At 49.4% G+C, this 24779-nt stretch overlaps 1 protein-coding gene across 2 annotated transcripts in view; it reads right to left on the reverse strand.

Annotated features, from left to right (window-relative positions):
• Window positions 1-9171: 9171 nt before the first annotated feature.
• LOC140389253 (membrane-spanning 4-domains subfamily A member 8-like) overlaps window positions 9172-24779 on the reverse strand; it is a 35379-nt gene continuing 19771 nt past the window's right edge. For both annotated transcript variants that reach the window (XM_072473432.1, XM_072473431.1), the window contains exons 4-7: window positions 22854-22910; window positions 20179-20292; window positions 19966-20082; window positions 9172-9552 (exon numbers count right to left, since the gene is read on the reverse strand). In XM_072473432.1, the coding sequence (XP_072329533.1) occupies window positions 9439-9552; window positions 19966-20082; window positions 20179-20292; window positions 22854-22910 (402 nt within the window). In that variant the 3' untranslated portion in view covers window positions 9172-9438. The remainder of the gene's footprint in view (window positions 9553-19965; window positions 20083-20178; window positions 20293-22853; window positions 22911-24779) is intronic.

The following is a 24779-nucleotide window of genomic DNA, read 5'->3' on the forward strand; positions in this document are numbered from 1 at the left end:
TGTGACACCCTCATTTAAAAAAAAAACGAATATTTGGACTAGACATCTAAGAAAAATACTGCCGTACTGCGAGCCATCTCGCAGCCTGTGTGATTTACCATCCCAGTGTTTAAGGATGTAAATAGCGTAGGGAAGCAACCTACGGGTTGCCAATACCAAACAAAAGAATTTCGAACGTAATGAGCCAAAATGGGGTGCGTATGGGCCGCGGCGGGTAAGAAATGGGTGGAATCCCCGGGTAGGATGGTGATCAATGCCGTATGTGCTCTACCCGAGCGCAGCTGACCAGAGGGAGGTCCTCAGGCAGGGCGGGGACCAATGCCGTTTCTCCACTGCCTGAGCAACCGGCAAGAACGGGTAAGAATGTGGTCGTCGTGGGGGCTTCCTGTCGAATCAGGAGAGTAACTATGAATCATGTCTGTCGACAAACTAGTTCCTCTGAACTATTGTCTGGGGACAAACTTGTTCCTCTAATAGGCGTTGGGCGTCAAAGGAGGGGTGACGTGGGGCCGTGAAAACTTTCAGGTTTACGAACAATACTTAACGTTAACACTAACGAACAAACATACAACGAAAATGGTGCAGGTTCCATCAGAAAGGACACCGTATCTCTCCATCGGTTCCTTTTTTCTCCATCATCTGGACACCTCACTGCTCAATAGCGAACAGGGTCGCAAAGGGATTCGTTTGGTGGGAGTCAGACTCTATGTCATCATCTTCTCCCGGCTGCCATACTCTTGACTGGAGTAGTTTGGCTAAAGTTGCTTGGGGCGAATTGGGGTCCATCTCATCATTCCGGATGAGCCTGAACGAATTGTCTCGGTGATAGAATCTTGTGCCGAGGTTGGAGCGACTATGCCTCAATCCGTAATCATCGGGCAGTGGGTCAGGGACTTTGATATAAGTCATCTCAAATGGGTCAGTGGAATCATGCTCGGATTCGCTGGGAGTGGGGCCTGGTACAGGGGTATAGTCGTAACATGGTGTGCTGTGGCTATCGTCATTGTGATCGCTATCACTGTCGCTGTCGCTGCTGGCTGAAGGAACGGAGAAGCGGAGTCGTGCCTCTGGGAGCGGAGTTGAAGTCGTGTCTGAGGGCGGGCTGGAGTGGTTGGGGGTGGTAGGAATACGTCATCTGTAGGCGGGGCGTGCTCGTCTGCTGCTGCGAGCAGGATGTGGTGTGTGTGGTTATTCTGCGAGCCGTAAGCCTTGAGCTGGTTTATGTGAAACCATGCAGACTTTCCATTGGGATAGGTTATTTTGTATACTGAGGGGCTGACTTTGTCCGAAATGGAGTACGGTCCGGAAAATTTTGGGGAGAGGAATGAACTGGGGTTGTAAAGGGAAAGCATAACTTGTTGCCCTACTGTAAACTCAGTGGCGTGTACTGTTTTGTCGAAACAAGCCTTGCTCTGTTTCATCCTGGTTCCAAGTCTCACTGCTGCTGCGAGTTGGGCTGCCTTTATGTTCTGTATCAGTTATTTAACCGCATTTTCATGCGTGAGGGCTGTAACTGCGGGGCTGGCCAAATCCAGTCCTAGTAAATACTCAGTGCCTTTCATGGGGCGTCCAGTCATGAGGGTGTGGGGGGTGTATCCTGTGGACGTGGATACCGTGTTTCTTAAAAACATCAAAGCAAATGGGAGTACTGAATCCCAGGTGCTGTTATTCTGCTGTACCATTTTCCTGAGGGTGGCTTTCAATATCCTATTCATTCGTTCTACAATGCCACTTGACTGGGGGTGGTATGCGATATGGAACTTTTGTCTAATGCCGAAAATCGTGAGGAAGTTTTTCATTACACATCCGGTGCAATAGGAGCCTTGATCCGGACTCTATACTGCGTGGGAGGCCCCATCTTGTAAAGATGTGGTGTGTTAATATTTTAGCCGTTGTCTTGGCCGTATTAGTTCGCGATGGAAATGCTTGCACCCATTTTGTGAAGGTGTCTATGACCACCAACACATACTTGTAACCATTTCTGCATGGGGGTAGGGGAGATTTGTCCAGGGTCCATTAACGGGCGGGTATGACTAAGTTGGGCCTTTTTAGCATATCTGTCCGGATTGTTCTGGGCACAGATTAAGCAATTCTCAATGTAGTGTGTTACATCGATTTTTAAATCAGGCCCCCAGCAAAGCGGTCTGAGGTGGGCTAGGGTGGGTTCAATTCCTTGGTGCCCATGATTGTCATGGAACAAACAAATGATCTGGTTCCTGGCCTGGCTGGGAACTATATAAATGCCATCCTTTAAAATCACACCGTCGTGTGTGGTGATTGCATTCTTGTATTTATCATACGGGGCTGGGAAGGTACCCTTTAAAACTTCCCTGAGCTTTTCATCCACTTCTGTTCCTTCGCTAGATCCTGAATATTGGTCTGTGAGATGTGAACTGCGTGTACTGGGGTACTTTCGGGGGGGGGTTTCCAAAAATAACCATGCCTGGAGCCTGCCTTCGCTGGGGCGTCTGCTTTAACGTTACCGGGGGGGAAGAACGGTGATGACTGCGAACCTTAATTATTCCGTATTTCCTGTCCTTCGCTGTCTCTAACACATGGCGGAGTAATGAGGCTGAGGGTAGGGGTTTACCGTCCGCAGAAACAAATCCTCTTGTTTCCCACAGGGGTAGGAATTCTGTCAAACTATTACAGACATACAAACTGTCCGAATAGATGTCTGCTGGGGTCGGGAACGAGTCTGAGTGGTCTACAATATATGCAATCGCTGCCAGCTCTGCTACCTGCGAGCCTAAGTGTCCTGGCAAATTTAATGAAATTTCATCTAGGGCGTGTCCCTGCGCGTCCTCTACATATATACCGCAACCGGTAATTCTCTCTCCGTTTAACAATGTGGAGGGGCCATCCACATCAATCTTCAGGGGTGCGCACGTGTCTGGGGGCTGGGGGCTCTGGAGTGTACTACCTGTTTTCCTGGGAAGTGTCTTGGGAATAAATGGGCCTGTGTTCTGTTTTGTTGTGATACAAAGAACAAAGAACAAAGAAATGTACAGCACAGGAACAGGCCCTTTGGCCCTCCAAGCCCGTGCCATGCTGCCCGACTAAACTACAATCTTCTACACTTCCTGGGTCCGTATCCTTCTATTCCCATCCTATTCATGTATTTGTCAAGATGCCCCTTAAATGTCACTACCGTCCCTGCTTCCACCACCTCCTCCGGTAGCGAGTTCCAGGCACCCACTACCCTCTGCGTAAAAAACTTGCCTCGTACATCTACTCTAAACCTTGCCCCTCTCACCTTAAACCTATGCCCCCTAGTAATTGACCCCTCTACCCTGGGGAAAAGCCTCTGACTATCCACTCTGTCTATGCCCCTCATAATTTTGTATACCTCTATCAGGTCTCCCCTCAACCTCCTTCGTTCCAGTGAGAACAAACCGAGTTTATTCAACCGCTCCTCATAGCTAATGCCCTCCATACCAGGCAACATTCTGGTAAATCTCTTCTGCACCCTCTCTAAAGCCTCCACATCCTTCTGGTAGTGTGGCGACCAGAATTGAACACTATACTCCAAGTGTGGCCTAACTAAGGTTCTTAGTTGTAGAACTAAGGTTCTTAGTATGTAGATTGCTTAGCAATTTCTGTCCTGTCTGAGAGCTTAAGGTTTTAATCAACATACAGACCTTGCACCTGCTTGTTTCTTAGTATTGTCCAATTTTCCCTGCATTCTTTGCGAGTGTACATTTTGTAACCGGAACGTGACCATCCCAGATGGCTACACAAGACAATGCTTAGAATGCGAGCATTTGCAGTAATTAAGCCTTTACAGATCCAGAGATAGGGGTAACCCCAGGTTAAAGAGGTGTGAATTGTTTCAAGCCAGGACAGTTGGTAGGGATTTGCAAGCCCAGGCCAGATGGTGGGGGATGAATGTAATGCGACATGAATCTAAGGTCCCGTTTGAGGCCGTACTCATGTGTGCGGAACTTGGCCAGAAGTTTCTGGTTGGCGACTTTGCGTTGTCGCACGTCCTGAAGGCCGCCTTGAAGAACGTTTACCCGGAGATCAGATGCTGAATGCCCTTGACTGCTGAAGTGTTCCCCGACTGGAAGGCAACATTCCTGCCTGGCGATTGTTGCGCGATGTCCGTTCATCCGTTGTCGCAGCGTCTGCATGGTCTCGCCAACGTACCACGCTTCGGGACATCCTTTCCTGCAGCATATGAGGTAGACAATGTTGGCCGAGTCGCACGAGTATGTACCGCCTACCTGGTGGGTGGTGGTCTCACGTGTAATGGCGGTATCCATGTCGATGATCTGGCACATCTTGCAGAGATTGCCATGGCAGGGTTGTGTGGTGTCGTGGTCGCTGTTCTGAAGGCTGGGTAGTTTGCTGCAAACAATGGTTTGTTTGAGGTTGCGTGGTTGTTTGACAGCAAGTAGTGGGGGTGTGGGGATGACCTTGGCAAGATATTCATCTTCATCGATGACGTGTTGAAGGCTGCGAAGAAGGTGTCGTAGATTCTCTGCTCCGGGGAAGTACTGAGCGACGAAGGGTAGTCTGTTGGTTGTGTCCTGTGTTTGTCCTCTGAGGAGATCGGTGCGGTATTTTGCTGTGGCGCGTTGGAACTGTCGATCGATGAGTCGAGCGCCATATCCCATTCGTACGAGGGCATCTTTCAGCGCCTGTAGATGTCTGTTACGCTCCTCCTCGTCTGAGCAGATCCTGTGTATACAGAGTGCTTGTCCACAGGGGGTGGCTTCTTTAATGTGTTTAGGGTGGAAGCTGGAGAAGTGGAGCATCATGAGGTTATCCGTGGGCTTGCGGTAAAGCGAAGTGCTGAGGTGACCGTCCTTGATGGAGATGAGTGTGTCCAAGAATGCAACCGATTTTGGAGACTGGTCCATGGTGAGTCTGATGGTGGGACGGAACGTATTGATGTCATCGTGTAGTCGTTTCAGTGATTCTTTGCCGTGGGGCCAAAGGAAAAAAATGTCATCGAGGTATCTGGTGTGTCGGTTGAAGGTCCTGTGCAGTGAGGATGTCTTGTTCAAATTTGTGAATGAAGATGTTGGCATATTGAGGTGCAAATTTGGTCCCCATGGCTGTTCTGTGCGTCTGGATGAAGAACTTGTTGTCGAAGGTGAAGACGTTGTGATTCAGAATGAAGCGGATGAGTTTCAGAATTGCGTCTGGAGATTGACAGTTGTCAGTGTTGAGTACTGAGGCTGTTGCAGCAATGCTGTTGTCATGGGGGATGCTGGTGTAGAGTGCCGAGACGTCCATTGTGACGAGGAATGTTCCTGGTTCAACTTGTCCATGGGTGCTGAGTTTCTGTAGGAAGTCTGTCGTGTCACGACAGAAGCTGAGCGTACCTTGTACGATGAGTTTCAAGATGCCCTCGATGTAGCCAGAGAGGTTCTCACACAGGGTCCCATTGCCTAATACATAGGACGGCCTGGTGTGTTGGCCTTGTGCATTTTCGGGAGGCAGTAGAGATCTCCAACGCGGGGTAGTATGTGGGAGGAGAGCACGTAGGGTGCTCTGAAGTTCTGGATCCAAGGTCTTGATCAGTCTGTTGAGTTGGCAGGTGTGTTCCTTGGTCGGATCTGCGGGTAGGGTAACTGTCTGTTGTGTTCCTGGTTGTTGAGGTGCCAGTACACTTCTTTGCAGTAGTCCGTAGTAGTCTTACTGTGTTCACCCCAATCCAACGCCGGCATCTCCACATCATTTATAATGGAAGGAAGGTCACTGAACAATTAGTTGAAGATGGTTTGGTCTGGGACACTACCCTGAGGAACTCCGATGTCCTGCAAGTGAGAAACTACAGAGAGTCGTGAACACAGCCCAGTCCATCACGCAAACCTGCCTCCCATCCGTTGACTCCGTCTACACCTTGTGGTAAACCACTGTTGCAGCTGTATTAGGTGATGTAAGGTAGGACCTGTACTATAGGTTCGCTGGTAGTCCCTGCCTGCTGACTCCGCCCAGTAGGCGGAGTATAAATATGTGTGAAGGCCTCCCGCCCCTTTGAACGCCTCAGCGTGGATTTCAAAGGGCCCCTCCCCTCCACCGACCGAAACACGTATATTCTCAGTGTGGTCGATGAGTACTCCAGGTTCCCCTTTGCCATCCCATGCCCCGACATGACGTCTGCCACCGTCATCAAAGCCCTAAACACTATCTTTGCTCTGTTCGGTTTCCCCGCCTATATCCACAGTGACAGGGGATCCTCATTCATGAGCGATGAGCTGCGTCAGTTCCTGCTCAGCAGGGGTATCGCCTCCAGCAGGTCGACAAGCTATAACCCCCGGGGAAACGGGCAAGTAGAGAGGGAGAACGGGACGGTATGGAGGGCCATCCAACTGGCCCTACGGTCGAGGAACCTCCTAGCCTCTCACTGGCAGGAGGTCCTCCCTGACGCACTCCACTCCATTCGGCCACTGCTGTGCACCGCTACTAACAACACACCCCATGAACGTCTTTTTGCCTTCCCCAGGAAGTCCATATCCGGGGTGTCGCTGCCGACTTGGCTAGCAGCTCCAGGACCAGTTCTGTTCTGTAGGCACGTCCGCCTCCACAAGGCGGACCCGTTGGTGGAGTGGGTGCAATTGCTCCATGCCAGTATGCCTACGTGGCATACCCTGATGGCCGCCAAGATACTGTCTCCCTCAGGGACCTGGCACCAGCAGGTTCCACACACACACACCCCTCCGGCCCCCGGCGCTCCCAGCATTAACCCCACCAGGACCATCCGTCCTCCCCCTGCCCATGCCCGAGGATGAAGAGGATTTCGGCACGCTCCCGGAGTCACCGAACATCAGGCCAGCATCGACATCGCCGCCACCGCTACTTCGCTCCCAGCGGAACATCAAGGCACCGGACCGGTTAAATCTCAAACTGGCACCGGACTTCAAAAGACTTTTTTTTTTCTGATCAAATACTGTAAATATAAATTCATTGCTGTATATAGTTCTCCACCACCCCCGCCGGGAACCGAGTCTATCACTGAAATAGAGGAGTCTGACGGGGAATCGGGTGGAGTGGCACGCCCGCCGTGTGACACAGCATGGGCGGAGACTCGGTAGGGGTCCGACAGGAGCCTGAAAAGGGAATGGCATATAAAAATAGGGAAGCCCTGCTATAACTATACAAGGCACTAGTTAGGCCTGGAATAGTGTGAATAGTTTTGGTCCTCTTATTAAAGGAAACCCAAACTGGCATTGCAGGCAGTCCAGAGTTGGTTCACTGGGTTGGTCCCGGGTATGGAGGGAATTCTTATGAGGAGAAGTTAAGTATGTTGGGCCTGCAGTCATTGTGGTTTCAAATAATGGGAAGCGGCATTATTGGGACATTTGAATACTCAGGGAGCTTGACAGGGTAAATGCTGAGAACATGTAACTCTTGTGGAAGAGTCGAGGACCAGAGGATATAATCTTAGGAGTAAGAGGTCGTCCATTTCAGACAGAGATGAGGAGGAATTTCTTCTCTCGGAGGGTGGTGAATCTGTCAGCTGTGGAGTCTGGATCGTTAAGTATGTTCAAGGCTGAGATGGACAGGCTTTTAATAAGGGAATCAAGGGTTATGAAAAGATTTCATCGTACATCTCCCTTTTTAGAAATAGTTCTTCTGAATGTTTTCTGTTCCACCTCCCCACTGGTAACAGCTTTAATGTGTTAGGAAGCTCATATTGGAAAGAAAAATGTTGCTTCAAATTATTTTCTGTGGACACCCCCATCCCGTAACAGTGTCTGCCACTTCTGCAATTCTGAGACGAACAGAAGAATTTTCCTGGACCTCATTTCTCCAAAACAAAGAGCGATATTTGTGTTTCAGTGTGACTGTATATTAATCAGATTTGTGCCGTACATAACAAATGCAAGGGGAGATATATAATAGAAGATTGGTTTACAAATCGGAAAAGACCGATTTACTCCACTATGGGGGGGGGGGGGGGGGGGGGGGATTCTCCGGTCGCCCACGTCGAAATTGCGTTTGGAGATCGGCCGGGGAATCCCCGTTTTCACCGAAATCGGGGCGCCCCCTCAAAAACGGCGTACTCGAAGAGTACGCAGCATGTCGTCAGCACGGCCTCAGGATGTCACCTGAGGCCTTCTCCGATGCTCCGCCCCCGATGGGCCGAGGTTTGCGAACCCGGCCTGGAGGCTGCGGATTGCATCCAGCACCGCCACAGTCGGGGGGAGGGGGGCGGGCGTGCTGCTGGCAGGGGTGGGCTTTGGTGGGGGCTGGGCGCCCTGGCAGGGATGGCCCGTGGGTGGCGAGGCTGGTTACAGGGGGGCAGTTTTTGGCAGGCCAGATCCGCGCGCGACCGACGCCATGTTGCACGGCACGGGCGCTGCAGGTCGCCACCGTGCACATGTGCGGCCACGGACCTGGCAATTCTCCGGCTGTATCCGCAGGTAAAGCCGGGGTTCTACGCTGGGCGGCTGCTAGCCCCTCCACTGGACGGAGGATCAGTGCAACTGCTGCGCCATTTTTCTGGCGTAAAACGGCACTGTTCCCACGATTAGTCTGCAAATTGGAGAATCCAGCCCCTCCTCTCTGGAATCTTAAAATAGCTTTCAGATGGTGAAACTGCTTAAGATTGAAATGAGTGACAAACATTTCAGGGAATAGAGAAATGTACAGATATAAGAAAGGAACTGGACGATCAGTGGACATTTCTTTCAGCGCAAGGCAAAGGATAACAGCACAGTGATGTATGTCCGCTTGTATTCAAATACCATTAACCATCTCTCCTCATGTTTTTGAGAACTTTATTTAATTCCGTGCTGTCAAGGTTCAATAAATGAATATTTTAGATTTGTATAGATTTATTATATTTCAGGACAATACAACAACATCGGAAAACCTTGACACTCCATAGAACAGAAGCAATCATTTGAAATGAAATGAAAATGGCTTATTGTCACAAGAAGGCTTCAATTAAGTTACTGTGAAAAGCCCCCAGTCGCCACATTCCGGCGCCTGTTCGGGGAGGCTGGTACGGGAATTGAACCCTCGCTGCTGGTCTTGTTCTGCATTACAATCCAGCTGTCTTAGCCCACTGTGCTAAACCACAGCCTTGAAGAGGAGCCTTGACCTCTGCTCTCCATTATACGTTACAAGTTGATTGAAAAATAGCATTAATTCCTGAACCTGACCCCAACTCCCCCCCCCTGGCCGCACCTTGATCCCCCCCCCTTCCCCCCCTCAAAAAACAGACACATCATGGCCTACATGGAACCCTGGTCCATTGTAAATGGGCGACTCTTAATGCCCTCTGAAGCATTTGAGAGTTTCTGTGCCCCCATCTTAAAGAAATTAGGTTTGGGCCAATAAACGTGGCCTTGGCAGAATCACGTGAAGCTAAAGAGCAAAGTGAACAGAAAATGAACGTACATGCTGAAAATGTTATTGTGTCAATCGCTGGATGATGATTTAAATCGCATTGAGTTGAATTTCAACCGAAACCTGTTCTTATCCAACATACAGATTTTCCATCACTGTCACGTTGTAGGGAGGAGGGTTCCCAGGCAACTGTTGCTGGGGGATGGGCTGTACAGGCGGGTTGTTGTACATCACAATCACCGGCTGAAAACAAACAATGAACAGATTGTGATTGAGCAGAATGAGCCAGTGAGTTCATCATATCTTGGCCGCCTTTCCCAAACCATTGGACCCGTTAATTTCCCCACTGGGGCAATGATGTTTGTGCCAGCTCTCTGCCAGTGCAATTGACAAGGCTGCCTTTAATGGACCACTCCACTCACACTGTCTGTTCCTGCAGAGATTTGCTGACCTGTAAAAACTCACATTTCAACCATTCTTCACATTCCAGTCTGTAATTATCTTGTAATTGTGTCTCTCCTTTATATGCTGTGACTGTGAATCTGCCTCCACTTCACCTGATGAAGGAGCGGCGCTCCGATAGCTTGTAATTTCAAATAAACCTGTTGGACTTTAACCTTGTGTTATGACATTTCTTACTGTGCCCAACCCAGTTTAGCGCCGGCATCGCCACATCATGTTTACTGGTGCCACAACACTAGGGGGAGCACTTCCTGCACTAGCACAGATGAGGAAATCTATCTCTGAATTGCTGGAAATAGTTTATCTTCAGTGAATTAACCTGAATGTGTTTCATTAGTAACTGCATTTTATTAACATAGCTTTCAAAATCTGACTGAATATGATGGACCTTATTGTGGAGCTCAATTTATGCTGGAGAGTTTTCTTTACTCACCTGATGAAGGAGCTGCGCTCCGAAAGCTAGTGATTCCAAACAAACCTGTTGGACTTTAACCTGGTGTTGTCAGACTTCTTACTGTGCCCACCCCAGTCCAACGCCGACATCTCCACATCACAGTTTTATTTAAGGTAGAGACTTGCAAATGATTCTACCATTTTTAAAATAATTATTTGATTGTGAAGACAAGAACAAAGAACAAAACAAAGAGGGCCTTCGGCTCTCCAAGTCTGCATCACCCTCTGTGTAAAAAACTTCCCCCTCACCTTGAACCTGTGCCCCCTTGTAATTGTCATTTCCGCCCTGGGAAAAAGCCTCCAACTGTTCACCCTATCGAAACCCCTCATAATTTTATAAACTTCTATCAGGTCGCCCCTCAGCCTCCACCTCTCTAGGGAGAACGATCCCAGTTTATTCAATCTCTCCTCATATCTAATACCCTCCATACCAGGCAAGATCCTGGTAAACTTTTTCTGTACTCTCTCCAAAACCTTCACGTCCTTCTGGTAGTTTGGTGACCAGAATTGGACACAGTATTCCAAATGTGGCCTAACCAACGTTCTATGTAACTGTAACATAATTTGCGAACTTTTATACTCGATGCCCCGTCCGATGAAGGCAAGTATGCCAGATGCTTTCTTCACCATCATTTCCACCTATGCTGCCACTTTTAAGGATCTGTGGACCTGCATGGCCAGATCTCTCTGTGTCTCTATGCTCCTGATGGTTCTGCCATTTATTTTACAGCTCCCACCTGAATTGGATCTACCAAAATGCATCACCTCGCATTTGTCCGGGTTAAATTCCATCTGCCATTTCTCTGCCCAGTTTTGCAGAGAGCGAGGAGTGACAGTTAATCATACTTTCCCAGGTAATATGTTAAACATTTAAGAAATTTAAAAAAATATATATTTTAATATTTAAGGAAACAGTCACCACCAAATAATGGCCTTTAAATATTTCCCTGGTATCAAGACTCCCAATATCAATCAACTAATACAGAGTCAGGAGACAGAGGTAATTTAAAGTAATCTATTCTACTTTTATTGACTATTAGAATCACGCGGCGGAATTCTCCGTTCCTGAGACTAAGAGCTGGATTCTCCGATTTTGAGGCTATGTCGGAGCAATGTCAGCGCCGCCCCGCCCGGTGGGGGGGCTAACAGCCGCGCCACTTAAAACCCCCGGCCTTCCCGACAGAAACGGCCGAAGAATTGCCGGGTCCGTGGCCGCACATGCGCTCGGAGACGACCTGCAGCGGTCGTGCCGTACAACATGGCGCCGGCCGTGCCCGATCCCGGCCTGCCAGATAGTGTCTCCTGTAACACCCCCCTTGCCAACCCCGGGCCACTCTCCACCGGTCCCGCCAGCCCTCGCCGATGCCCCCCGGCCAGCGGAACGGCTCCCCCCTCCCTTGTCAAAGTAATATTTTCCCACGTCTGTGGTAGAAAAATTCAACACACTCGTTAAGACAGAATAACAAGCTTTATTTTCAAAAACAACTGCTTGCAGTAATGGCTGAAACTTGAAGCCAGAGAGCAGTCAACAAAACTGCTCAGTCTGTCACAAGTTCCGCACTTTCGCAGAGAATTAGATCAATATTTATACATTATCTTTATCAAGATTATGTGACAACAGTATGGTCAGGAGTTTGATCGGAAATACAAACAGAAGCAAAGACCAGGCCATGTTTGGTCATATCACTCATGCCATTATTTAGTCCTCGGAGGGAACATTGAAAGGTCAGAATGGACTTGTTTCTTCCTGAACTTATCTTGTTTTAAATTCCTACGGCCCTGGGTTATGACGAGTTAGTTTTATCAGGAGTTTCCGAGGTCCGGTGTTTTGGAATGTCTCGACCTTCGCTGATCTTTTCAGACTTCAAGTTATGCAGAGTTGGCCTACGGCCATACTAGTCTGAAAATGGTTAGGGCCGCATTCTTTACCTGGGCCTGGGGAGCTGGAATGAGTAGTTTCAGTCTATCTGGTATTGTCTCAAACCTTTTGACCAGTCTTCCCATTGACCAGTTTTCCCATCATGCCATTACTTAATTCGTACCATATCACACCCCCACTGTGGTGGCGCTGGACACGGTTCGCAGCCGCCACGCGAGGTTGATGAAATCCCAGAGCACACGCACCCTGCACCGTTGGGAAGTCAACCCATCGGGGGTGGAGCATCGGGGGTGAAGTATCGGTGGAGGGCCTTCAGGTGACGTCCTGAGGCCGTCCCAACGGCGTGCGGTGTACTCACCGATGATGCCGTTTTGGAGGAGGTGGACCATCCCAAAACAGGCGCCACCCCCGATTTCGGCGTCCAAAGGGATTCTCCGGTCAATCACCGAATGCGATTTCGGCGTCGGCAATCGGAGAATCCCACCCTAAGTGTTGACATGGAGTTGCACAATAGCAAAACTGGCGACGCACCTGGACCGATTCTGCTATTGTTAAGGGGCCGGTATGGGTACATGTGGTGCACGGTGGGGGCAGCACCGGCGCCACATGGAACACAATGGATTCCAATGAGAAACGGTGCAGGGTTCGCTGAATCTGGGATTGACACTCAGGAGGCTGACAAGTTGCAGCTGCAGATACACATTACAATCCCCACACACACCATCCCTACCAACAAGATGGTAGCGGGGACAGCGGCACCCCATTTCAGACACGCTGAGCTGGAGACTCTCTTGGACGCGGTGGAGGAGAGGAGTTGACCCTGTACCCCAGCCTGGGAGGGAGGCTGCCAGCCACCGCCGTTCGGCATGCCTGGGCACAGGTGGCAGAGTCGGCCAGCGCCATCCGGACCAACCAGCAGTGCCGGAAGAAACTGCACGACCTCCTCAGGGCTGCCAGGGTGGCCTGGCACCAACCTCCGTTCCACATACCCAGAACCCACCTCCCCCCCGCCCCCATCCCACTCAGAGGGCAGCCGAACCCCCAACCTGCACTACATGTACCCATACCGGCCACCATTGGGCACCCCGGGAGAGGAGGAGGTGATGGGGCCCGTGCCGGTGATTCCCGAAGGGGAGGTGCCGGAACATTGCAGCACCTCAGACTCCACCCCCCCCCATCCCGGCCTTGGCGCATTTGGTGGGCAGCGAGCAGAACAGGGCAGCACCACCCCACCCCACCCGAACCACCTAGACTTAGCGTTAGGGTCAATAAGGCCAGGAGGGTAGACACCAGTTAAGTTGGCACGGATGCAGGGCATAGTTTAGTGATGGGGCTAGAGCACAAATCTGCATATATGTGTCACATTAAACACCTGTTCATACTGTTACAACCTGCCTCGGTGCTCTGTCCGATGGGTGGTTTCCCTCCGGGATCTGGCACCCGCTTGTTCCCCCACTACAGATCAGACTCCCCCCCCCCACCCCCACCCTCACAGCTCCCCTGCGGGATCCGGCACCCACTACTCCCCCTCCCCTCAGTCCCACCCCTCGTCAGTGGGTACCAACTGCCCGCGCCCCCTAGTGCCTCCCCCTCAACACACCCCGCCGGCGCCGGGTCCGCTACCCCCAGCCCCAGCTGTTTCCCCTGCGCCCCAATCCCCTACCCCGACCTTGACCAAGGCTCCGACCACCGTGCTCCCGGACGTACCCTCAACTAAGACGTCCGTGTCCGCCGCACCACCGCCTGAGCTGAGGAGGTTGATGAGCACGATCAGGCCACCGAAACAAATGAACTTATGATTTCACTTTACCCCGGCCGGGCTTCTTTTTTAAACAGGGGGTGAATGTGATGAACGGTTACTGTATTACTGTGCCCTTATCATCATGTAAGGTGATGTCCCCTTTAAGACCGGGCTTGGAACCCTGGGGGACTCCGCCTACGGCTCCGCCCACCTGGGAGTCGTATATAAGGGGCCGCCTTGTGGGCGGCACCCAGTTAGCACCCGTCTCGGCACCAGGCTAGTTCTTAGCTTATTAAAGCTTTCTTTACCATTTTACTCTCTAGCGTCGTTATTGAGGGTACAACAGGGCGGAATGGGCTGACGTTGTGGGTGACCTGGCCTCATCCCCCTCCCCTCCCCTGACCATCCCCACCACCGTCACCTTAGGGATCCGATGGGACCGTGCAATGGAATGGCCAGCTCGCATGCAGGCATCACCCAGGTGGATGGTGGAAAGTGCTACCGTGGGCAGGAGGCAGACATTGTCAAACGATGAGGAGCGCAAGAGCTCATTGCAGAGCGGGTTGTTATCATCCTCCATGCTGGGGGGGTGGAGGGATGCCGGGGGGGGGGGGGGGGGTGGTGGTGGAGGAGGGGTGCGGTGTCCGTGCCTGATAGATGATAGATTTACTGATTGCTTCATTGATTTATTTGGGGCATTTAAGAATCGATGCAGTACATTTTATAATTCAGTGTCTAGACAGAATCCTCAAGGTCAAAGTGACTCTATTCTCAGATTTAAAAAAGGAGTTAAATTCCTGTAACATTTATTAATGAAAAGTTACATTAAATGTAATGTTACATTGTAATGTTTAAATTGTATCACAGGCTAGCAACAGCCGAGCAAAAGAAACATTTAGTAATAAAAATATATCAACAGCAAGGTTAGCTCCTGCTTGGGCTGGATTCTCCGTTACTGCGACTAACTGTTGACGTCAACGGGAATCCATGGATATCCACAAAAGGGAAATCGGCGCCACACCTTCACCGATTCCGCTACCAGTGAGGGGCTAGCACCGCGTGGAACATCATCGATTTCATGCGTTGTGGATAGCTTTGTGGATAGCACAATCGCTTCACAGCCCCAGGGTCCCGGGTTCGATTCCCGGCTTGGGTCACTGCGAGTCTGCACCGGCTCTTGGAAAGAGCACCTTACCCAAGGTCAACACCTCCACCCTATCCCCATAACCCAGTAACCCCACCCAACACTAAGGGCAATTTTGGACACTAAGGGCAATTTAGCATGGCCAATCCACCTAACCTGCACATCTTTGGACTGTGGGAGGAAACCGGAGCATCCGGAGGAAACCCACGCACACACGGGGAGGATGTGCAGACTCCGCACAGACAGTGACCCAAGCCGGAATCGAACCTGGGACCCTGGAGCTGTGAAGCAATTGTGCTATCCACAATGCTACCGTGCTGCCCGTTCAACTGCACGTTCATCAAGTGGAACCCCTTACAGTTGGTGTCGAACGGCCTGTCATCTGCAGGTGCTCATGGGGGGACATGCATCCCATCGGTCACTCTCTGGACCTGGGGACTGGGCATCCTGGTGGTCCACGTTGAAATGGATGTATTGAACTGACTGGGCATATATGGCTTCCATGACGCGCAGATGCACCTGTGCACCGAGGTCTGTACGATCACAGACAGGGCCCCACTCGGCACCTGGAAGGACCCTGTTGTGTAAAGGGCGACCATCACCTTGACGCCACCGGGAGCGGGTGTCCTCTCCCATACCCACGCGGTGCCAGGTGTGCCATGCTCTGGCAGATATGTCGCACTGTCTTCCTGCTCAGCCGGAGTATTTGACGGCATGCCCGGTCCGGCAGGCCTTCGAATGACAGGCGCTGCCGGTACACGCGAGGCCTCATGCTGCGCTTCCTTTGCACCTTCTCCACCTCCTTGGCCTGTTGGGTGGCCGGCTCTCCATCCTGGGCGGCTGCCTCCTGTTCCATGGGATTGTTTCCATCCACCTGAGACTGTGACTGGGGCCTTGGTTCAATCTCCCATCTGAAAACACAGCACCGACAGACGGGCAGCACTCCCACATCACTGGCACCGGGAGTATCAGCCTAGATTTGGTTCTCAAATCTCTGCATTGGACTTTGATCCAATCTGTACCTCAGATCACAAAGTGCCACCCACTGAATCCCAACTAAAAGCGAATCAGACTGCTTCTTGGAAACCGGGGATATTAAAGTGGTGTCAGGGCCGATTAGAATAAGTGAAAAAAAAAACATAAACCATGAGGGAGAATGCAACAGGTGAAATTGCATCAGATTTGAGAGGTCAAGTCACCTGTTTCTATGTGGGTAACATTTTATGATTCAAGCTTTGGCTGGTATAATCTTGCTGTCGTTCACAGAATGTTTTTCACTTCACTGTTACCTTGTTGGAATGCTGGGCTGGGGAGGGACAGTAAATATTGAGTTAATTCAATTTTAATTGTTCCTGTTGAGTGAGAAGTGGCAGAAACACTTGTTTTCACCCTGCTTGACCTGCTGTTCCATTGAGTTCTGCGGTGTGCGGTGTAATGTAAGAGGTTGGTACCCAGCAGTTATCATTGAGAGTCAGGATAATTGGGTCTTTTTATTCGATGAAAAGATGTAACTAGTGGGGAGCCACAGGGTTCGGTTTGGGCCCCAACTATTTACAATCTTTATTAATGACTTAGATACAGGGATCATAGAATCATAGAATTTACAGTGCAGAAGGAGGCCATTCGGCCCATCAAGTCTGCACCGGCTCTTGGAAAGAGCACCCTACCCAAGGTCAACACCTCCACCCTATCTCCATAACCCAGTAACCCCACCCAATACTAAGGGCAATTTTGGACACTAAGGGCAATTTATCACGGCCAATCCACCTAATAGAAGGATCTATTGCCGAATTTGCAGATGACTCTAAAATAGGTGGGGCAATAAGTTGCAATGAGGAAATAAGAACCTCCCAAATGGATATAGATAGGTTAGGAGAGTGGGCCAAAATGTGGCAGATGGAGATTAATGTGAGTTCATCAATTTTGGGCGGCAAAATGGGAAGGCAACTTATTATCCAAATGGGGAGAGACTTCCAGATGCTCCAGTGCAGAGGGATCTAAGTGTCCCCATGAATGAATCACAGAAAGCTAGCATGCAGTCACAGCAGGTAATAAAGAAAGCAAATTTAATGTTGGCATTTATAGCTAAAGTAATAGAGTATAAAGGTAAGCAAGTGTTGTTGCAACTATACAAGGCATTGTGAGACTGCACCTGGAGTATTGTGCACAGTTTTGGTCCCCTTATTTGAGGAAAGATGTAGTGACATTGGAGGCAGTTCACAGGAGGGTCACTAGATTGATTCCAGAGATGAGGGGTTTATGATATGAAGAGAGATTGAGCAGTTTAGGCCTGTACTCTCTGGAGTTTAGATGAGTGAGGGGGAGATCAAATTGAGGTATGTAGGATGATAAAAGGAATGGGTAAAGTAGACATGGAGCAGATGCCTCCTCTTATGGGGCATTCTAGAACGAGAGATTGTAGTCTCAGGATATTGGGTAGCAAATTTAAAATAGAGATGAGGAGAAACTACTTCTGCAAAAAGATTGTGGATCTGTGGAATTTGCTACCCCAGAGTGCGGTGGATGCTGGGACAGTTAATAAATTTAAGGAGGGGTTAGACAGATTTTTAATTAGCAATGGGTTGAAGGGTTATAGAGAACGGGGAGGATGGAGGCGTTGAGGCCATAATGAGATCAGCCATGACTGTATTGAATGATGGAGCAGGCTCGAGAGGCTAAATTGCTAGTTCTTATATTCTAAGAAATGACTATTCCGTCTAATTCCACCTCCCAGCTCTTGGCCTGTATCCCTGCAGGTAACAACACCTCAAGCACAAATCTGGTGTTCTTGATTAATAAGGGGATCAGGGGTTATAGAACATAGAACATAGAACAATACAGCGCAGTACAGGCCCTTCGGCCCACGATGTTGCACCGAAACAAAAGCCATCTAACCTACACTATACCATTATCATCCATATGTTTATCCAATAAACTTTTAAATGCCCTCAATGTTGGCGAGTTCACTACTGTAGCAGGTAGGGCATTCCACGGCCTCACTACTCTTTGCGTAAAGAACCTACCTCTGACCTCTGTCCTATATCTATTACCCCTCAGTTTAAGGCTATGTCCCCTCGTGCTAGCCATTTCCATCCGCGGGAGAAGGCTCTCACTGTCCACCCTATCTAACCCTCTGATCATTTTGTATGCCTCTATTAAGTCTCCTCTTAACCTTCTTCTCTCTAACGAAAACAACCTCAAGTCCATCAGCCTTTCCTCATAAGATTTTCCCTCCATACCAGGCAACATCCTGGTAAATCTCCTCTGCACCCGTTCCAAAGCCTCCACGTCCTTCCTATAATGCGGTGACCAGAACTGTACGCAATACTCCAAATGTGGCCGTACCAGAGTTCTGTACAGCTGCAACATGACCTCCTGACTCCGGAACTCAATCCCTCTACCAATAAAGGCCAACACTCCATAGGCCTTCTTCACCACCCTATCAACCTGGGTGGCAACTTTCAGGGATCTATGTACATGGACACCTAGATCCCTCTGCTCATTCACACTTTCAAGAACTTTTCCATTAGCCAAATATTCCACATTCCTGTTATTCCTTCCAAAGTGAATCACCTCACACTTCTCTACATTAAACTCCATTTGCCACCTCTCAGCCCAGCACTGCAGCTTATCTATATCCCTCTGTAACCTGCTACTTCCTTCCACACTATCGACAACACCACCGACTTTAGTATCGTCTGCAAATTTACTTACCCACCCTTCTGCGCCTTCCTCTAGGTCATTGATAAAAATGACAAACAGCAACGGCCCCAGAACAGATCCTTGTGGTACTCCACTTGTGACAGAACTCCATTCTGAACATTTCCCATCAACCACCACCCTCTGTCTTCTTTCAGCTAGCCAATTTCTGATCCACATCTCTAAATCACCCTCAATCCCCAGCCTCCGTATTTTCTGCAATAGCCTACCGTGGGGAACCTTATCAAAGGTTTGCTGAAATCCATATACACCACATCAACTGCTCTACCCTCGTCTACCTGTTCAGTCACCTTCTCAAAGAACTCAATAAGGTTTGTGAGGCATGACCTACCCTTCACAAAGCCATGCTGACTATCCCTGATCATATTATTCCTATCTAGATGATTATAAATCTTGTCTCTTATAATCCCCTCCAAGACTTTACCCACTACAGACGTGAGGCTCACCGGTCTATAGTTGCCGGGGTTGTCTCTGCTCCCCTTTTTGAACAAAGGGACCACATTTGCTATCCTCCAGTCCTCTGGCACTATTCCTGTAGCCAATGATGACATAAAAATCAAAGCCAATGGTCCAGCAATCTCTTCCCTGGCCTCCCAGAGAATCCTAGGATAAATCCCATCAGGTCCCGGGGACTTATCTATTTTCAGCCTGTCCAGAATTGCCAACACCTCTTCCCTACGTACCTCAATGCCATCTAATCTATTTACCTGGAGCTCAGCATTCTCCTCCACATTATCTTTTTCCTGAGTGAATACTGACGAAAAATATTCATTTAGTATCTCGCCTATATCTCTTCAGACTCTACACACAACTTCCCATCCCTGTCCTTGACTGGTCCTACTCTTTCCCTAGTCATTCGCTTATTCCTGACATACCTATAGAAAGCTTTTGGGTTTTCCTTGATCCTTCCTGCCAAATACTTCTCATGTCCCCTCCTTGCTCGTCTTAGCTCTCTCTTTAGATCCTTCCTCGCTACCTTGTAACTATCCATCGCCCCAACTGAAACTTCACACCTCATCTTCACATAGGCCTCCTTCTTCCTCTTATGGGGTGAAGGCAGGAGAATGAGGGTGAGGAACATTCAGCCATGATCGAATGGCGGAGCAGACTCGATGGGCTAAGTGGCCTAATTCGGCTCCTGCATCTTATGGTCTTATGGATACAAACATGCTTTCCGAAAATGGGAAAGAGAGCTAATTTACACCAGTAAATACTCAGACGCAATCGAGTCTTAAATCAAGCCATTACGTAACTTACCACTGGTGTTCCACAGCAACCATTCATAGCTTTACAGTTGAAGCTTGAAACTGCAATGGATATTGCTGCGTTGAGCAGGGTCAGCAGGAGAAGTATAGCCACACATGGAATTAGACCCTGTGATGTGTCAAACACAAATAAATTAGGTTGGACAGAAAACGTTTAACAGTATTAAATTTCACTAGCTCAGTAAGAATATAATTTTACACTTACTGAAGTAATGCAGATTCTTGAGTACAGTGGTATGGTAAGGTTCGAGGAATACAATATTATTGCTGGTAAGCAGGAAATGGCGCTGATGATGTTCATTGCTAAGCAACCTCTAATCTGGAAGTTAACAAAAAAAGTATTAAAACCACGAGGAGGCCTGAAAGAAGGAAAAGTTTGAATTGAATTATTCCTATTCCAGTCTATTTGAAACAAACCCATCTCATTGAATCCACACAAACCCATTCAATGCCACACTTTCGGAAGGATGTCAAAGTTTTGGAAAGGGTGCACCTTTCCGATAGCCCCTGCCCCCTCGTTGTTGGAGGCGGCGATGTCAGCCGGGGGGTCGGAGAGGGTGGTCATCTTGGTGATTTACAGGAGGATTCTGGAGGAGAATAGGGTGTCCATGGAGGGGATTAAGGCGAAGTGGCAGGAAGAGCTGGGATTGGGGCTGAAAGAGGGACCGTGGTGTGAAGTGCTGCGGAGGGTCAATGCCTCAACTTTGCGTGCGAGGTTGGGGCTGATACAGCTGAAGGTAGTGCACTGGTCGCACCTCACAAAAGCAAGGATGAGGGGTGGAGGATGCTTGTGAGCGATGTAGGAGGGGCCCTGTGAACCATGTTTGTCTGTTTTGGTCCTACCCGAAGCTGGAGAGATTTTGCAGGACGGCGTTTAGTACATTTTTGGGGGTCTTACATCTGGATGTGGAGCCCGGCCCCTCGAAGCCATATTCGGGGTGTTGGACCGGCCCAAGCTGCAGGCGGGTGCGGGGGTGAGTGTTTTAGCCTTCGTCTCACTCATTACTCGTAGGTGGGTCTTGTTGAGGTGGAGGTCAGCTTCTCCACCCCGTGCCTCGATGTGGTGGGGGGGACCTACTGGAGGTTTTGACCCTGGAAAAGGTGAGTTTGAGCTGAGGGGGGTGAGGGAGGGGGGTTCTACAATTGTTGGATATGTTCATCATGCACTTTCAGCATTTAGTTACCATTTACTGTTGGGGTGGACAGTTTGGGAGGGGGGTTGTGGGGTCTTTTTTGTTTGTTGTTTGGGGGTGTTTTTGTATTGTATTTGTCAACTAAAAGTACTTTTAACAAAAACTCCAGAAACTGGTGTCAATGCAGCAAAGCAGATGAATCTATGGCCATTATTTCTTCCTATACTTGCAGGCTGTCCGGTATTGAAGGAATCTGCATAGTTCTAACTGATGATATTGAATGGATTGGTTTGAGCAACCCAACTCTGATTGGGGCAGCACGGTAGCATTGTGGTTAGCACAATTGCTTGACAGCTCCAGGGTCCCAGGTTCGATTCCGGCTTGGGTCACTGTCTGTGCGGAGTCTGCACATCCTCCCCGTGTGTGCGTGGGTTTCCTCCGGGTGCTCCGGTTTCTTCCCACAGTCCAAAGATGTGCTGGTTAGGTGGATTGGCCATGATAAATTGCCCTTAGTGTCCAAAATTGCCCTGAGTGTTGGGTGGGGTTACTAGGTTATGGGGATAGGGTGGAGGTGTTGACCTTGGGTAGGGTGCTCTTTCCAAGAGCCGGTGCACACTCGATGGACCGAATGGCCTATTCTGCACTGTAAATTCTATGATAATCTATGATTATTCCAGTCGATAGTTTTGTGCTGACACACATTGCAAGAAAAGTACAATAGTCACTTTCCTGATGTTACGACAAATCCACCTGTGGTAGCTTCAGAAGAAGATCCTGGAGAATTGTCCCTAACTGTTTTAAACTGGATCCACCATCGGTTGGCTTGAACATGAAAGTGTTGGAATATTTCCAACTTCATTTTCATTTCTATTCCATTAGTGGACCAGAATTATCAAACAATTTTCTCTTTTCATTCAACAGCACAAATTGTGAATTTTCTGTCCTGATTAAGGTGAGGGAGCTGACTGCTGGGAAATCAGGGTTTGTATATCAGGAGTGCAGTTGCTCCATCAAGTACTCCTGAACTAGGCTCAGCACGGGCTGCATTTAGACTATATGCTACGCAGCCCGGCACAGTCCGAGGACAGATTAGATTAAGTACAATTGAAAGCTGCTCTTCCCACCCCCCTCATCCCACCAGTCTACTGCCTCCTCAAACACATTAAAATGAGTCAAAGTTTGGATACAGAGAAAAGTTCACTCCACATTATAAGATCAAATACACCTGGGCAGTTACTCTACCGGGGCAAGCACGGAAGGAAGAAGTGTCCCCACGGAACAGGCCCGCCCACAGATCAGTGGGCCCCGATCGCGGGCCAGGCCACCGTGCCCCCCCCCCCCCCCCCCGAGGGTTGTATCCCCCCGCGCCCCCCCACGGACCGCCCACGCCGACTTACCTGCCAGGTCCCGCCGTGTGGGACCATGCGTAACCCACGCCGACGGCACTGGCCAAAAACGGACGGCCGCTCGGCCCATTGGGGCCCGGAAACCGTTGGGGGGGGGCTGCTGCCAACAGCCCCTGACTGGCGTGGTGTGAGTCCCGCCCCCACCCAAAAAACGGCGCCAGAGAATACGGCAGCTGCCGTCGGGGCGTCGAGGCGGGATTCGCGCCGTCCCCCCCCAGGGATTCTCCGACCCAGCGGGGGGCATGTGTGAATTACCACAATCTTGCTGGTTGGTTTCCTGACCTCAGGGTCTTATCGAAAACCCAAAATATCAAAACCATTTTTTTTGAGCAAGTACTTACCATAGATTGAGTCGGTTCGTTCTCAACAGCTACAGCAAGAGCCCCTGCAATAATAAACTTTGGGGGAAAAATTGCATCAGAGAGAAAATTGGAAAGGATTGAATAACAATTGGAATGTGGATGTTTTCTGTTAAAATTCTTCACCCCACAAGTAAGAGCCTTAAGTTAGATATTGGCTCCATAAACTCCCTGCCTGTGTGTGACTCCTCACTCAGACGCGATTCTTCTTGTCTGAAGCTGGATAGAGAGTGAATGAAGGAAGTTCAATATGGGGAGCGTCACAGCTCAGACTGACACTTGTGTATGTTTTACCTTCACACTCTCCTTTCCCTTTGAGGAATCAGAATGGAAGTGTTGGAGGGATGAGCAGGCTGGTTATCAACCTGTTAGGGACTGACCCGGAGGTACTTGAATATTTTTCCAGCTGGAATCAATGAATGATGAACTGTAGGAGGATGATTAATCTCAGCCTCCTCCTGAGGCCCCAGTATCACAGATACCAGTCTTCAGAACATCCCATTCACTCCACGTGACATCAGGTAATAGCTGAAGCCACTGGATGCAGCAAAGACTATGGGCTCTGGTAACACCTCAACAGTAGAAATTAAGAGTTCTGCTCCTCAATCAACTTTGCCCATCACCAAGCTGTTACATTGGACCATTGTGGTAAACTACTGATAGCATATTATATGTATTGTGGTGAACTATTACTGGACTACATGTATTGTGGTAAACCACTGCCTGATGGCTCCGCCTCCCCTCAGGCTTGGTATAAAGGTGGCTGACCTCCGGCCCTGCCTCAGTTCGGGATCAGAGGCCAGGACGCTTTCTGTTTAGCTTATTAAAGCCTCAGTTCCATTCACTACTCGTCTCGTGATTAATTGATGGCACATCAAGCTTCACCAGAGGCAGCGCCCCGACAATGAGAACATTTTCCCATGTATGCCCTATCCACAAAATGGAGAACAAATCCAAACCAGCAATTACTCCACCACATTCTGCTTTCAATCATCAGCAAAGTCATGGGAGGCGGCGTTGATAGTGCTGTCCCGTGCCAGTTACTCAACAACAACCTGCTCACCCATTCTTCAATCCGAGTTCTCCCAAGGTCCGCCCATATCTCATTACAGGCCTGCCTCAAAGAGTGCTGAATTTCAAAAGTGGGGTGAGATTGACTGCCTTTCATCAATAATGCATTTGACTGAGGGAAGGATTAAGAATCCAGAGAAAAGTGAAGTCAATGGAAATCAGGGGGAAATCTCTTGAATGTTTGGAGTCATGCCAAGCACAAAGTAAGATGGCTGTGATTATTTCAGACTAATCACCTAAGCTCCAGGGCATCACAGCAGGAGTTCCTCAGGGTAATGTCCTCGGCCCAACCATCAATAATCTTCTTCCAAACATTAGATCATAACTGGAGATATTCGCTGATGATTGTGTGGTGCTCATTACCATTCACAGCTCGCAGAAGCGGTCATACCCATATGCAGCTTGCTTGGACAACGCTCAGGCTTTGGTTTATAGGGGAAGTAACATTGGCACCGCACAAGTTCATGGCATTGACCAGTGCCAACAAGGGATTATCTAACAGTCTCTCCATAATATTCAATGGCATTACCATTGCTGAATTCCCTGCCATCAACACATAGCGGGTGCGATTGACAAGAGGTTTAACTGGACCAGCCATCTAAAGAGTGTGCCTGCAACAATATGTCAGAGGCTGAGAATGTTCCGACAGTTAGCTCATGACTCCCAGGCCTATCTAGGATTGTAACGGAACACTCTCCACAAGCCTGGATGAATTTAGTTCCAGCAACACTTGACACCATTCAGGTCCAAGTAGCCCGCTTGATCAGTATGCCATCCACCAGCATGAACATTCAATCCTTCCACCACTGGCATGCAGCACTAGAAGCAGTGGCGCAC

Source organism: Scyliorhinus torazame, chromosome 14 (assembly GCF_047496885.1).
Source record: "Scyliorhinus torazame isolate Kashiwa2021f chromosome 14, sScyTor2.1, whole genome shotgun sequence".
Lineage (NCBI taxonomy): Eukaryota > Metazoa > Chordata > Chondrichthyes > Carcharhiniformes > Scyliorhinidae > Scyliorhinus > Scyliorhinus torazame.